General features: G+C 38.5%; 1 protein-coding gene across 6 annotated transcripts in view; it reads left to right on the top strand.

Annotated features, from left to right (window-relative positions):
- The window catches only part of ccser1 (coiled-coil serine-rich protein 1), a 92,742-nt gene that overhangs the window by 58,905 nt on the left and 20,974 nt on the right, over positions 1-12,863 (top strand). The window contains exons 11-12 of one of the 6 annotated variants that reach the window (XM_077600073.1): positions 1,275-1,323; positions 9,621-9,661. The exons of 2 other annotated variants lie outside the window; for them this stretch is intronic. In XM_077600073.1, the coding sequence (XP_077456199.1) occupies positions 1,275-1,323; positions 9,621-9,637 (66 nt within the window). In that variant the 3' untranslated portion in view covers positions 9,638-9,661. Of the gene's footprint in view, positions 1-1,274; positions 1,324-9,620; positions 9,662-12,355; positions 12,428-12,863 lie in introns of those variants that run through there. 3 more of the 6 variants (XM_077600072.1, XM_077600074.1, XM_077600075.1) reach the window with 3 other exon arrangements.

Below are 12,863 nucleotides of genomic sequence, written 5' to 3'. Positions count from 1 at the left end.
GAACAGGAAGCTGAGGCTACCATTCACACAGACACTACCATTTGGACAATTTAAGATTGGAAAAATGTTTCTTGGTCCGATGAGTCTTGATTTCTGCTGTGACATTTTGATGTTCTTGTCAAAATTTAGCATCAGCAAATTATCACATAGATAGATCCTGCCTGAACCTGTAAGCTTTGCCCCAATAGTTTTCTCCAATTGAAAAAAAAAAAATATTTCAATATAATACTCTGCTGAGTATTGTAAAACCTTTTGCCTCAATCTGGAGATTGTTGCACTGGTATTGTGCCAAAATAAATCACTTAAAACACTTTGCTATATGTCTGCCTGCAATGTTGCTGTAAATTTTAAGTGTTTTCCTTTGCCTCAATACCTTGCTACATTTTTTTTATATTCTCACTATAACCTCCACTGCATATTGTAAACCCTTTTGCCTCGATTTGGAGGATGTCGCACTGGTATTGGTCCAAAATAAAATTGATAGATGGAGAGTACTTAAGTAGCGCATTTATCTACGCATATTTACCATACTAAAAGTGCTTTACATTAGCAACCATTCACCTACACATTCATACACAAATGGTGCTGCTGTTTTGCAAGGGGCTTCCAACCCACTGGGGACAAATTAAAGTTCAGTGCCTTTTTTTTTGCGAAGTCTATCTAGAATAACCTTTTGCTACACTTTGTTGTAGTAGGCGGAGAGATAAGGACAAATACAAGAATCGGTCCATGTTTCGTTCTTATTGTTTTTTTAAAACTTTTTATTCATTTATTTATTTACTACTTGGAACACTGTTGCTTACAAAAACAGCAGCATCAAGTGAGACATGCAAACTGTCTTTCAATTCCATGCGCAGTAGTAAAGATGATCTTGCATTATGTGGGTCATTGCTTGTCCATGTTTCAATTCAAGGGATCTAACTCGACCCTCTACCAAATCATTACCTGTAGAATATTTAAACCCTGTTTGTAATTCAGCTCTGTTCACTGTCCTCTAGCCAGTGGTCAAGATTTTACAATGTGGAAATTTGAAAAGGTGGCTTTATATTGTTGTAGTTTGAAAAGATACTTCTGTGGCTCACATAATGAGTAAATACGTACCTTAATCAGTCTTCCACTGATGAATGAACACTGAGGTCCATTTGTGCTTGCTGTGTAATACTCTTAAGTGTTGCCTACTAACAACAATCCCTTTTGTCTCTGTGCCCACCTTCTTTCTCTCTCTCTTTTTCAACATTGGTTGCTTTTTGTGTCAACATAATTTTTGTTTCTAGGGCATCAAGGCGCATGGGAGCGCCACGTTGTCCTCAAGGAGACAACTGAGTGAGTGTCTATTCTGATATCACCCAAGTGGACGTGATTGTATTGTAGTGGACCTGTGTAGTCGATGCGATCTATAAAAACAAAACCAACACTGGGGGTCTTAGTACCGGGTCTTGCTGACTACATAGTGCACATTGAATAATTTTCTGCCTTCCTTTAATCTTTAGATTTTTAGACCTTTTAAATAGTTTCCTATTCAGCATCTGATAGTTAAGCATACCATGATTAAATTTGTGGCTTCATAATTTACTATTTTTCACCATATAAGACTGAAAAACAGTTTTAAAAGAGAGGAAAATTTACATCTATGCTTTGGTTAGTCTGCTTTAACTGCTCACAAACAAAAGACATATTTGCATGTATGAATCAAGACTCGGTAAAAAAAGACCCTTCAAGTGAGGAATGCCACCTGTCTTGTTACGTTGACGGGAATGCTGCCCAGTGTCCACCGTTCCTATAGTACCTTAACCCTGTGAGATGCTGACCGTGAAGTGATTGCATCCCTTCTGGTAGAAAGTGGAAGTCAATATGATATGTTGTTCATAGTTTGGTTGGACTTGCGACTTTCACACAGTTGTGACTTTTATATTGTTAAAATATAGAATCTGACCTGTTTTTAAACTTTATTTCACACTGACCGACATGGACAAGGAGCAAGTGACTAAGTAGTCAGATAATAACTTTGAATGGTTCATATTGTAGTATGTATTTGCCATATATTAATCAAACTAATATTTCAATGAATAGAAAGCTGTGAAGGAGTCTGAACATTGGCGTTTATTTTGAACATAAATAAAATAAGGATGTAGTTGTATCCATCGTATATATTTTTTGTTATGCTACACAAAGCAGCTATTGAAATCTGGACAGATTCACTGCCGAGTTGTAAAGCAAGGAACTAACATGGAGTACAAAGCTACTACAGCTAAGCCAAATTAACCATCAATGATTTTAGTGTTATGTGGTACCTTGTAAAAGGCTGTGTGCATGCTACAAAACTTGAAAAAAGTTCACAAAGTGGCCGTTGTTGAGTTGAAGTATTATAATGATGTAAAATGGCAAAAGGCAAATTACAATTCTTAATGAATTTATATAATTTGGTGGTTGAGTTTTATTACTGAAATTAATTTCAGAAGCCATTATTTATGGAAGTGCACCCTTTCCTCAAAGTTGTTAATCTGGACATGGCAAATAAATGGAAAGGTACTTGTTTATGAATGAAAAATCAATTTACACTCTCAACACACCTTTAAATGAATAATGGATTAACGAAAAATTAAGAACAGGAATCTGAAATAAGATGAAAGTGAGTGGATGTAAAAAGCCCCTTTGTAATAGGTGTCAAATGTAAAAATCCACTGTCCAGAATATTTGCATCAAAGGATCTAACCCAGCCAGTGGCGAGAGAGAAATTCAATAGCAAATTCATTGCTATTTTTCAATAAACCTATTTGTTGTTCATATTTACCTCTTGAGGAAATAAGCACTTCCCACTAGAATTCCTTAAATTTAGAATAGTCATTTATTGTTTACCAAGACACAAATATAACGATCTTTCCTGCTTGAGCTCAGAGTAATGGAAAAACAGCAAATGAACCATCACCCCATGCCACCTACGTACTTGTAGGATTGTGGAAACATTATGAAGCATTACCCAAAATGCATTTTTAGAATTAAAAGTCTTTGTTAAAGATTATGAAAAAAAACGTAGTAAAACTGACCATCTAGGTTTAAAAAAAATTCAAGTCGAATAAGAAAGAAGTGCAAACCAAATGAGAGTTTTGTCAAAATTAATTTCATGTCAGGTGTGTGTTCCTGTTTTAGTACAACCAGGAACCCCATCCGTCATCTTCCTCTGATCCCTTACCTCACTCAGGCTTTTCTTGTCTACTCTGACCCGTCGACCTGTCAGAATTCCCACCCCTGCACCCTTCACTCTGATTACACTTCACACTTACAGGTGTGCACACACATACACAACCACACTTGCTCGCTCGTCACAAGGACACATTAAACGTTGACCATAAAGCCTAATCAACTTGTTTGTGATTGCTTGCTTTCGTGTGTATCACACCCGCATGTGTGCTTGCACAGTATGTGTGTCCCGGTGAAGCCTACGAGTGCGACTAGAACATTACTTACTTTGTCACAATGGGCAAGGATACCTCAGCACTTTTTTCAAAAATATATCTGATGTATTATTTTCAGTTTTCAGCACGAAAACCCTCATTGTCACTTTTGTGTGCATGTGCGTCAGTGATTCTTCTTGCTCATTAAACTCTTCAAGGAATGATGCTAATGTTGTTGTTTGGAATTACAAGTCTGTTGTGGACCTGTTTCTGGGCTAATAGTGTTAATGAATTTAAGTCCCTTGTGTCCTAAACAAGATGGAACAAAGCCTTAGGTGACTATTTTGTACATCTTGACAGTTATTGTCATAATTTATTTCAAAAATATGTAGTTCATGAAATATGTAGCATAATATCATACTTGCACACACAGAGTAGTGAAGGAGTTGGATCGAATTTTCAAATAGACGAGTTCTAGTATTCTGCCATAATGCAATGAGTACCTGAAAGTGTTGCAGCTTTGAGATTTGAGAAAGTGGTTTCCTGGCACAAAGCAACGCTGGGGGAAAAAAAAAATAAGCAAATGAATGATGTAGTCGCAGACTGCAAAACATACAATTAAGATCGTTAGGCCATATAACTCCATAAATTAAGTGCATCTTTTCAGTTGTAAGATTGAAAGTGTGTGCGTGTGCAATATACTACCTAGTATATTCTTGTATTCGCACTATAATGCCAGCAGTTTGAAACAGGATTAAATAGTTCACTTCATGGGAATAGACTTCTTAGAATTGGACTACTTTCAAAGTCAACCACCTGTTTTTATTTATTTATTTTAAAAAAAATGAAGTAGCTCTCAGTCGCTACGTTTTGTATGCCGTTGCCTGAAAAATGTTTGTCTTTAGAGGTCTGGAATGACAGGAATGGTTTATCTGCATTTACGTACTCATGAACAGTTTTCACCAACGTCGTTAATGGGTGCGTAAGTACATAATGCTTTTGCAAGGCACTGTAATGGCCTTACAGCGGCGGCCAGCGCTACAATGGTGTTTGTGAACGGTAATGTGTAAATGCATTTGCGGTTTACACGTCTTGTAAATATTCTGACTACATTTGCCAAGCGGGGCACTTAGTAGTTAGTCTGTGTGTGGTGCATTTATATTGACTTAGTGTGGGTGTGTAATTGTGTAGAAATGGGTAGCAGGTGGAGAAGAAAGAGTGTGAGTTTACAAAAAAAAATTTGCCCAGTGGCAGTCGCTGCTGAGATGAAAGATTTTCATACCCAGGTGGAGCTCGCCTGCAATAGGAAGTGTGCATGTGTGTTTTGCATAATGTCATTTGTGCACTGCAGGGGTTGAATGAGGGAACAAACCAATGGCTATTTTCAGTGCACTTGATTAAAAACAAGTAGCAAGTAGTTAAAAATAATTTCTTCAGCTCTGCTTGGTAGCTGACATTTTTTCAAGAGCTTAATGGACCTAACTGCCAATGTCCCAACATGCAGTCATGACAAAACATGCGCAGACAGGAAATAGCCTAGGTCTTCTGACCAAACAGAACACATGACTTCTGATCAGATTGAAAAAAGGACTACATCCATGTGAAATCCTGAAGGGAGATTCAAAGCTGTAACCTCTCAACAGTGAAGAGCTTGCTTAGTCATCCTTAAGACTACTAGTGATCATCTCCAAGTAGAATGTCTCAAACACTTGATTGCACAACTTTGGAAGGAACCATTATGAAACAGGAGAATTTAGCCCCTTCATCTACAGGTGTTTTATTTTTATCGGGGGTACCAAGCCATCTTCAAACAAGCACACCATGCTGCAGTGACACACTAGCATGCAGGTTCCTCTGTGTTGTTGATTTGAGGTTATCTCTACCCTGGCTCGCTGCCAGACAACTTATCTGACTGTTATCCACAGCACTACTTGTGGAGTTTCCTAATTAAAGGCAGAGACACTCAAACAGACAAGCATACACACAGTGTCTCCATGTTCTACCGTGTTCCATTCAGACTAATGAGCCACTTTGCGTCTCTCAAGGGAAGTAGCCACACTTCTTGGCCCTCATGGCTTCTTGACAGAGGCCACCAGGATTTTCTACTCTCTGCCAGCCACCCATCTGCTCTACTTATCTTTCAATGTTGCACTCAAGTCAGCAAGAGTTTTTGATTAAAGGTTGACTGAGAACATAGATATAATGTCAAAATAAATTGAGGATGTCAATCATGTACTTGTTCTTGGAGGTTGACAAGTCTTTTTGTGTGTGTGTGGGTAAGGAGCAGGTGCCGCTTTTTGGTCTCTTGTGCAGGATGTTAAAATTTTTACACGAAAGCAATTTTTCTGCGGGGACCTATTGATAAAGTTTAGTGATACTGTTTGTATACAGACAAGCTTTTTATTCCTCAATTTATGCAAAACAAAAAGAAAACTGAAATGCATGCCTGAACCTTGTTTAGGGCAAATAGGTCTTTCAAAAGAAGTTGAGGAGAGAGAATGCATGGTAGGGGTTCAGGAGCTCTGGTGACATATGCGGTAAGGAAAAGAAGAAAGGATGGAAGAAATTTGCTTTAGGGAAATGGAATAAGATGAGAGAGATGAGCTGTCAAAAGAGTGAAGAAGCCAAAAGATAGCGATCGGGGCCATAGAACGCATGGCACTTGGAAGAGCTGAGAATGAATGGAGAATATGTGTTGTGTACTTATCGAGATTCAGCATAGATGAGAAATCTTCCCACAGGCTTTTTGTTTTTGTATTTTTTCTTTCATTCCCTCCTGATTTTTTTTTAAAAATTCTTCATCTTTGGCTCTTTTTTTCCATCCATCTTTGTCCTCCTCCTGCCCTCTACAGCTGCAGTATCACAACCCAGTGGCATTTAGGAAAAGGCTTAACTGTTTTAATACTTGGCCAATAAAAAAGGTATCTTTCTAGAAAGTTGAAGGATCTGATAATGCAAGCAGTTTTGGAAGTCAATTCAGCAAGGTAGATGGAAAGTGACGGCAAGGAGTGCATATTATCCATATTTACATATTTAAATCTCATTATACTTGTATAATGACAATAAAAGCATTCAATTCAATTTAAAAATTCCAAGTACATTTAAAGAAATGCAAGGTTGATACTTGTTCCTTAATTGTGCTTGGTTTCCTACAGAAATGTAATAGCACTACAAAATATTAAATTGATAGTGTCACTTGCTTTCACACAACTCGGCAGAACAAGTGAGTTCCTAGTTTTAACGTTCATAAACTTGAATACCACGTCATACATAGCTACCATCTTCTTATTGTCAGTGTTCTTGCAAGTTATTAGAATGTCTTAAAAGTTTTAATTTTACCTACCGTGAAGTGTGTTTTAAAGACAGTGAGTTTTTGTTTGGTTGTTTTTTTCCTTAGATTTTAAATTGCCTACACAAAAAGTTCAGCAAAGTTCAACTTCTGCTTTCAAAATATCAGTATAAGTTAGAATAAAATGTAAATTCGTGTTGAAAGAAGCAAGTCTGTTGTTTACTTTGCATGATGAATCTTAATGAGTAATAAAATACGGCATGGCTTACTGCTGGAGTAGTCGTTCACCAACCTGAAGGTTGTGAGTTTGATTGTGGTGAACCTGGTGAACTTGTCTAAATATGGTTCATCAGGATCATAAACGGCATGATACTGCATCACCAGTAAGTTAATGATAATACGTAGAGAGTATTAAAGCACTTTGAGTGCCATGAAGGTGGAAAGGTGCTATACAAGTGTAAGTTCACTTGGCATTCAGGCATCATTTCCCCCACTCGGTGTTGATGTCGTTCATTCAGGGCATGGAAGTGATTTATAAAAAAAAACAGTTGCGACATTTTTAGTTTGCCCTCTGATACCACCTACAAGGGCAAACAATCACTCCATGCCCCATTCTCCTTGGTGCCGTGTGCAGAAAAGTGAGATTACTGGAGGTTTTGATAATAACTTTTTATTCCAGGCACGACTTCACCTGAAATTCAGTCGTTTGTAGAGAAGGACAACAACATAAATGCTAGTTTTACAGGTAGCATAGAAGGGACTTCTGGGTGTTTGTGGCGCAGTTGGTATCTTGAGTTGTCCTGGGACTGAAGGGTAAGCGGTTTGATTCCAGGCTAGTACTGTGCACGTTAAAAATGCCTTTGGGCAAGGCACATAACCCTAATTCATTCCCAGTGGATTGGCAGGGCCTGGCATGGCACCAGCAGAATGTGTACGTGAAAGGGTGCTAATATAAACAACTTTTAGCATGGTAAAAATGTGCAAATACATGCACTACATATAAGTACTAATCATTTACCATTTATTCCTCTGTCCTCTAAATAACTTTATCAAGGCCAGGGCCATGTTGAAAATAAAGGGAACAGGACGGGGGAGAACAAAGCAGAAGGGACTGTGGTGACTACTACTGCTGTGTGTCTCTTTTTTTCCGGCGAACCCCTCCTAGCCCCAGGGAGGGTACAGAATAGAGCAGCACTGAGGCTGTCAGCAGAAGGTTTGTGTGTGTGGGTAACCATAGGTGTGTCCATAGGTGTGTGTTTAAATTAGAGAAAAAGTTTGCTCTTGTCTGGGTGCCTTTCGATCTGTGCCCCCTTTCACTGCTATGTCCCCCTTAGGCAGGCCTGGCCAGACCGGCACAGGATGGGGGGGGGGACGGCAGGCACCTAACTGGGCACAGATGGCACCGACAGACAGACGGTGACGATAGCGACAAGAACACTTTAATATATAATTATCTGTACAATGACAGGGTACACCAGAGTCAGGTATGGAGGGGGCGGTGGGGACTCTAGGGAGGTACGGGTATACAAGGGCGGGAGCTGAAAAGACAGAAGGTGAGCGGAGGCAAGTCAAGGACTGTGACCACACGCACACAGCTATTTTTAAAAGTGTAGATTTCTTGTGTGTTTTAGCTTCTTGTCCACACGCAAAAAGCAGTGTCTCCATTGACATCAATCAGATTGAAATTAGTATCATGATTATATACAGAACATACCCACTGCTATTTTGCATAATAATTTTATATAAGGAACTATTACATACAGTACAGCAGATAACTAGCTTTCTGGTGAACTTTGAGGATAGAAAATGCTTTGTAGTCGTTACAGGTGAACTTAGTTTCTAAGTATTTGTTCTCTAACAAGGAGTTGAATCGGAAATTCACATGTCCTTGATGACAAAATTGCTTATCCACATAATGATACAGGGGATTTAGCTTTGCTACTAACCGCTGTTGTCTCTTTGCTCTGGGGGCAAGTTTGTCTGTGGCCACATCCAACAAATTGAGCCGCAAGGAAAAATATCTCCTCTGGTAATTACATAGCCTTTGTAGGAGTTTAATTCCAAATGAGTGTCATCTCCAACTTTCTTTGGGTTTTGATATTTTGGAAGATGGAACATTTTCTGGTGAACCTTGACAATGGATAAAATGTATTGGAAATAGCTGTCTCTTTTTATTTATTTTTTCAATCGAATTGATAGCATGCCGCCTCGTGGTGTAGAGGTTCACTCGCCTGACTTCGATGCAGGCAGGCTCGATTACCACTGGTGGCGGTATGATTGGAAGTGCGGATGGTCGTTTGTCTCTCTGTATGCCCTACGAATAACTAGCCACCAGTCTAGGGTGTAGTCCGCCTTTCGCTCGACGACAGCTGGGTTAGGCTCCAGCAACCCCCGCAACTGTTTCGAGGATGGGCGGTATGGAAGATGAATGAATGAAGTTATAGCTCTTTGAGTTTCAGACTGTTTTATACTAACAATCCCGATCATTAACGGCGTTGTTGATGACTATCGCTTGTTTGTTTGCGTTTTTATGGATTGTCTGTCTGTGTGCTGGAATTTTAATCCGCTAATAAATCATTTTGTAGTCAACAAAGCATGTTCGAGGGAATTTTAACTCATTCAACTGGCACTGTGCTCGTTACTCACATTCGCATCAACATCCTCATTCCTCATCATCCCTTTCAGATTTGTGTTCTTTGTTGAACAATATATTTTCAACGTCCTATAATCGGACCATTGATGAGTTGATTGAAAAGCAGTAAAGATCTGTGTATATCAGTGTTTGTGTGTACCCCATGTTAGTTTTTGTCATCTTGGCTTCATCCTTCTAATTTTCTTGTCTTTGTGACTGCCTTCTTGCCCTCACATCACTGCCATCTCACCACTGTGTTTTATGTTTCTTCCCAACCACACATATTCCTACCTTTGTCTGGAGCCAGTAAGCAGCATGGTATGATGGAGGAAATAAGAAAATAAAAAGGTAGGGTGTCTCAGATGGGCCACACAACTTACTTTGTTTAGTATTTAAATTTTAGAAGTGAAACGTTTAAGGTTGAATTCTTTTTGTTGTTGTTGTTTTAATAAAACGACAGGCCTCAAAATTGAGGCAATAATCTCATCATAAATTAGAAAATGCTTGCTGGATGTGCCATAATACAAATCCCTCCTTCATGGAAATAACTTGATTTCTAATTATGGTGGTACATTACTAACATTTAAAAAATATATTTTTATTATTGTTTAGTAATATAATTTGTTTTAGAAAAAAACTGAATAGCAACAGAAACCGCTCTTTGTTACACGGCTTGCTCAGAAATTTTTGCAGTTTGGAGGAAAATATTTTCAGTCATCAATCTTTTTTTCCTGTTGGCTGTACCTACAAACAGCGGTGGTCTTCTGTATTCCAAATGCAATCCTACCTATTTGTTAAATTTCTAAACACACCAATTTGCACAAAGACAAGCAATTTTCTGTTGTGTTTTGAAGAGCTCACGTTCAACCTTGAAGGTTCCACTGTAAATCACATATTGTTACTTAGTGGTCCAGTAATATTGTAATAAGTTGATGTAGTGCAACAAGAGGCTATACACTCTGCAATGACTAATCTGCCCTCATAGGTAAGGAATGATGTCATCAGAGCAAAGCTTTAAATGTGCCGTTTGCTGTCTCTCCAATGATTTCTCTCGTTACTCACTCCAATCAAGACGTTCTGATTTACCGGCATTACGGCAAACTTGATATAAGTCTGTCTATTCCATTATCCATCTTTCATTGTTTCTTCACCTCGACAACATGGCAATCAAGTTCGAGTCAGACCTTTCAGAAAGTAAGGTGCCAAAAGAAAGATGACATTGATTGATTGTAGCTGCAGTTTCTTCATTTTAGTCACCTGAAAATCCATTCGAGCAGAGAAGTTGAGTCAAAGTATTCTTCGCATAATAGTTTGAGTCTTTTATTCAACCTTATGATTCTGCTAAGGCGGGGTACATACATCCCATTTTAAATTTGTTATGAGAAACCACAAATATCAAGAAAAAATGTTTAATAAATGGAAGAATCTTTCCTAACAGTTATGTCATCTGGCTTCTTGTCATTTTCACTTGTGCTGACTTTGAAGATACTCAGCAAAACTATGCTTCTTTTTTTTGCCTCAACATAGCTGCCTTTTCTTAGTGAAAAATATTACTTGAATTTATCTTTCCCTGCATAGTCTTTCCTTGTGGCCATTAGTGCACATTTGCATTAAATGTACTCTAAACCAGGGAATGTTGTGGTAAATATGATTTACTATGCCTTGCTCGGATAGAATTTGTATTACCTGTGGACCTTTGGCAATTTGTCAGTTACTGACCAACCTGGGTGTTAATTGCAGCACTTTTGCACCGGGTAAGCAAAGTCTAGGTGTGTAATCTATTTCACTGACATTACAGCCACCAGAGAGTGTGTTTTTGTTTTTTTGTATTGTGCTGAAAATGCAAAGCCATAGTGCTACGCCTGAATAGGGGTGCTTTAAGATGTCTTCAGCCAACCAAGGAGTGCCTTCTGGGAGCTTTAGTGCAGGAAGAGTTTACTTTCTTTTGGTGACCTCACTCTTATTTCCTCCAAAATGTGTCATTACCTGATACGAATATCTAATTATTGTAGACCAGGGTTATTTTTTTTTCTTTATGTTTAATATTATTATTATTATTTTGCTTTTGGGGAGGTTTAATTGTGTACTTCACTGTTTGAAGGCAATATCAATAGGGAGCCCATCTTAGTGACAGCAGGACATTAGCTTAGCTGCAAGTCCATTACTCTATGTTCCCAACACAGTTGGATGTCTTACCTCAGCTTAGTTTCCAATTTGTTGCAATCGTGATATCTAAATGTGCTCTTGTGTATACGTAACTGTATGATAAGCCGATTATACAGTTATCTGATTGTCATAGTGGTTTCTTTGGGGAAACCATAACTCGGATTATGATGAAAGGGAGATTGAAACCATAGCTCTAAGTTGTTCATTGGCATGAATGTGACTGAGGGTTTTTTTTAATGTACCCTGTTATTGACTGGTAACCAGTCCACAGTTAGCTCGAATAGGCTTCAGCTCATCTGGGAACATAGCAGTAGCATAACAGTTTGATGGAGGTAAAGGGACAATGATTAGTTCGTGAAGGAACAGACTTATTTTGCCATGTTAGAGTCGGACTCTACATTACTCTCGAACATACAATTTTTCTACTATAGATTTTAATGCTGTTTACAGAGCCTCTACTTAAATGTAAATGTGAGTTTGTTGTAAAAAAAAAAAAGGAAATTTCTTCCAGCCACCTAATTGAACCACTGTGTTATTTAACTGTAAAATTATCTATTCAGCAATGGATAATCTTGTTGTTTTCCGACATTGGGAACTGTCTGATTTGGCTTTTAATTGGCCAGTCTAGATGCAAAAACAATGTCGGTCGGCTGATGTAATGAGGAACACACAAGATTGTTAGTGTAATTGCTTTGGATTCACTAGTGAAATTCAATAAAAGTCTTTTATTTGGAAGAATTGCAAAGCAACACAGAAGCCAGGTAGATAAATTATGAATCGGCAGTGGAGGCATTGGGTTCTCTCCTTCAAAATAAGTGAATCAGGGGGGACATAAAAGCCACATAAATTAACTTGAAAGTTTTCTGCTTCTCTAAGGTTCCTCTCGCCAACTCCAGTCGCCGCAGTTTTCCGGTTCACTGGCTGATGGATTAGCTGTGTTCATGTGAAGATACATCAGTTTAATCAGTTCCAGAAATTAAAATTGGTGCAATGATTGATTTCTCTCTATTAGAGGTATAGACAGGACTTTGGGTTTTTGAGCAATGAGTCACATGAGTGGCCTTTTATGCCTACAAAGGTGCTTCCATAGCAGGAAACACTGGGGAAACATTTCTAGTTTACCTCACCAATGTTGGGCTTCTTAGTAATCCTGCAAAATAGCTCTTGCAGAAAGTCGGGCGATAAGATGTGCCTTTTACACATAAGGTACCTGCAGAATATTGTATAATAATATAGTATATTTTATAGATACGACACTGCACCCCTAGATAAAATATATTGATGTCTTGCCATACGGGTTGAATCAGGTTGCCTCCTAACTCAAGGTATATACATCTCTAAATGAACCCCCCTCTTGATAACGGGGGAAGACGATGTGGCATTC

The sequence above is a fragment of the Stigmatopora argus genome, chromosome 5 (genome assembly GCF_051989625.1).
Source record: "Stigmatopora argus isolate UIUO_Sarg chromosome 5, RoL_Sarg_1.0, whole genome shotgun sequence".
NCBI lineage: Eukaryota > Metazoa > Chordata > Actinopteri > Syngnathiformes > Syngnathidae > Stigmatopora > Stigmatopora argus.
Note: the sequence above shows the minus strand (reverse complement) of the source record. Positions and strands in the feature narration are given on the sequence as shown.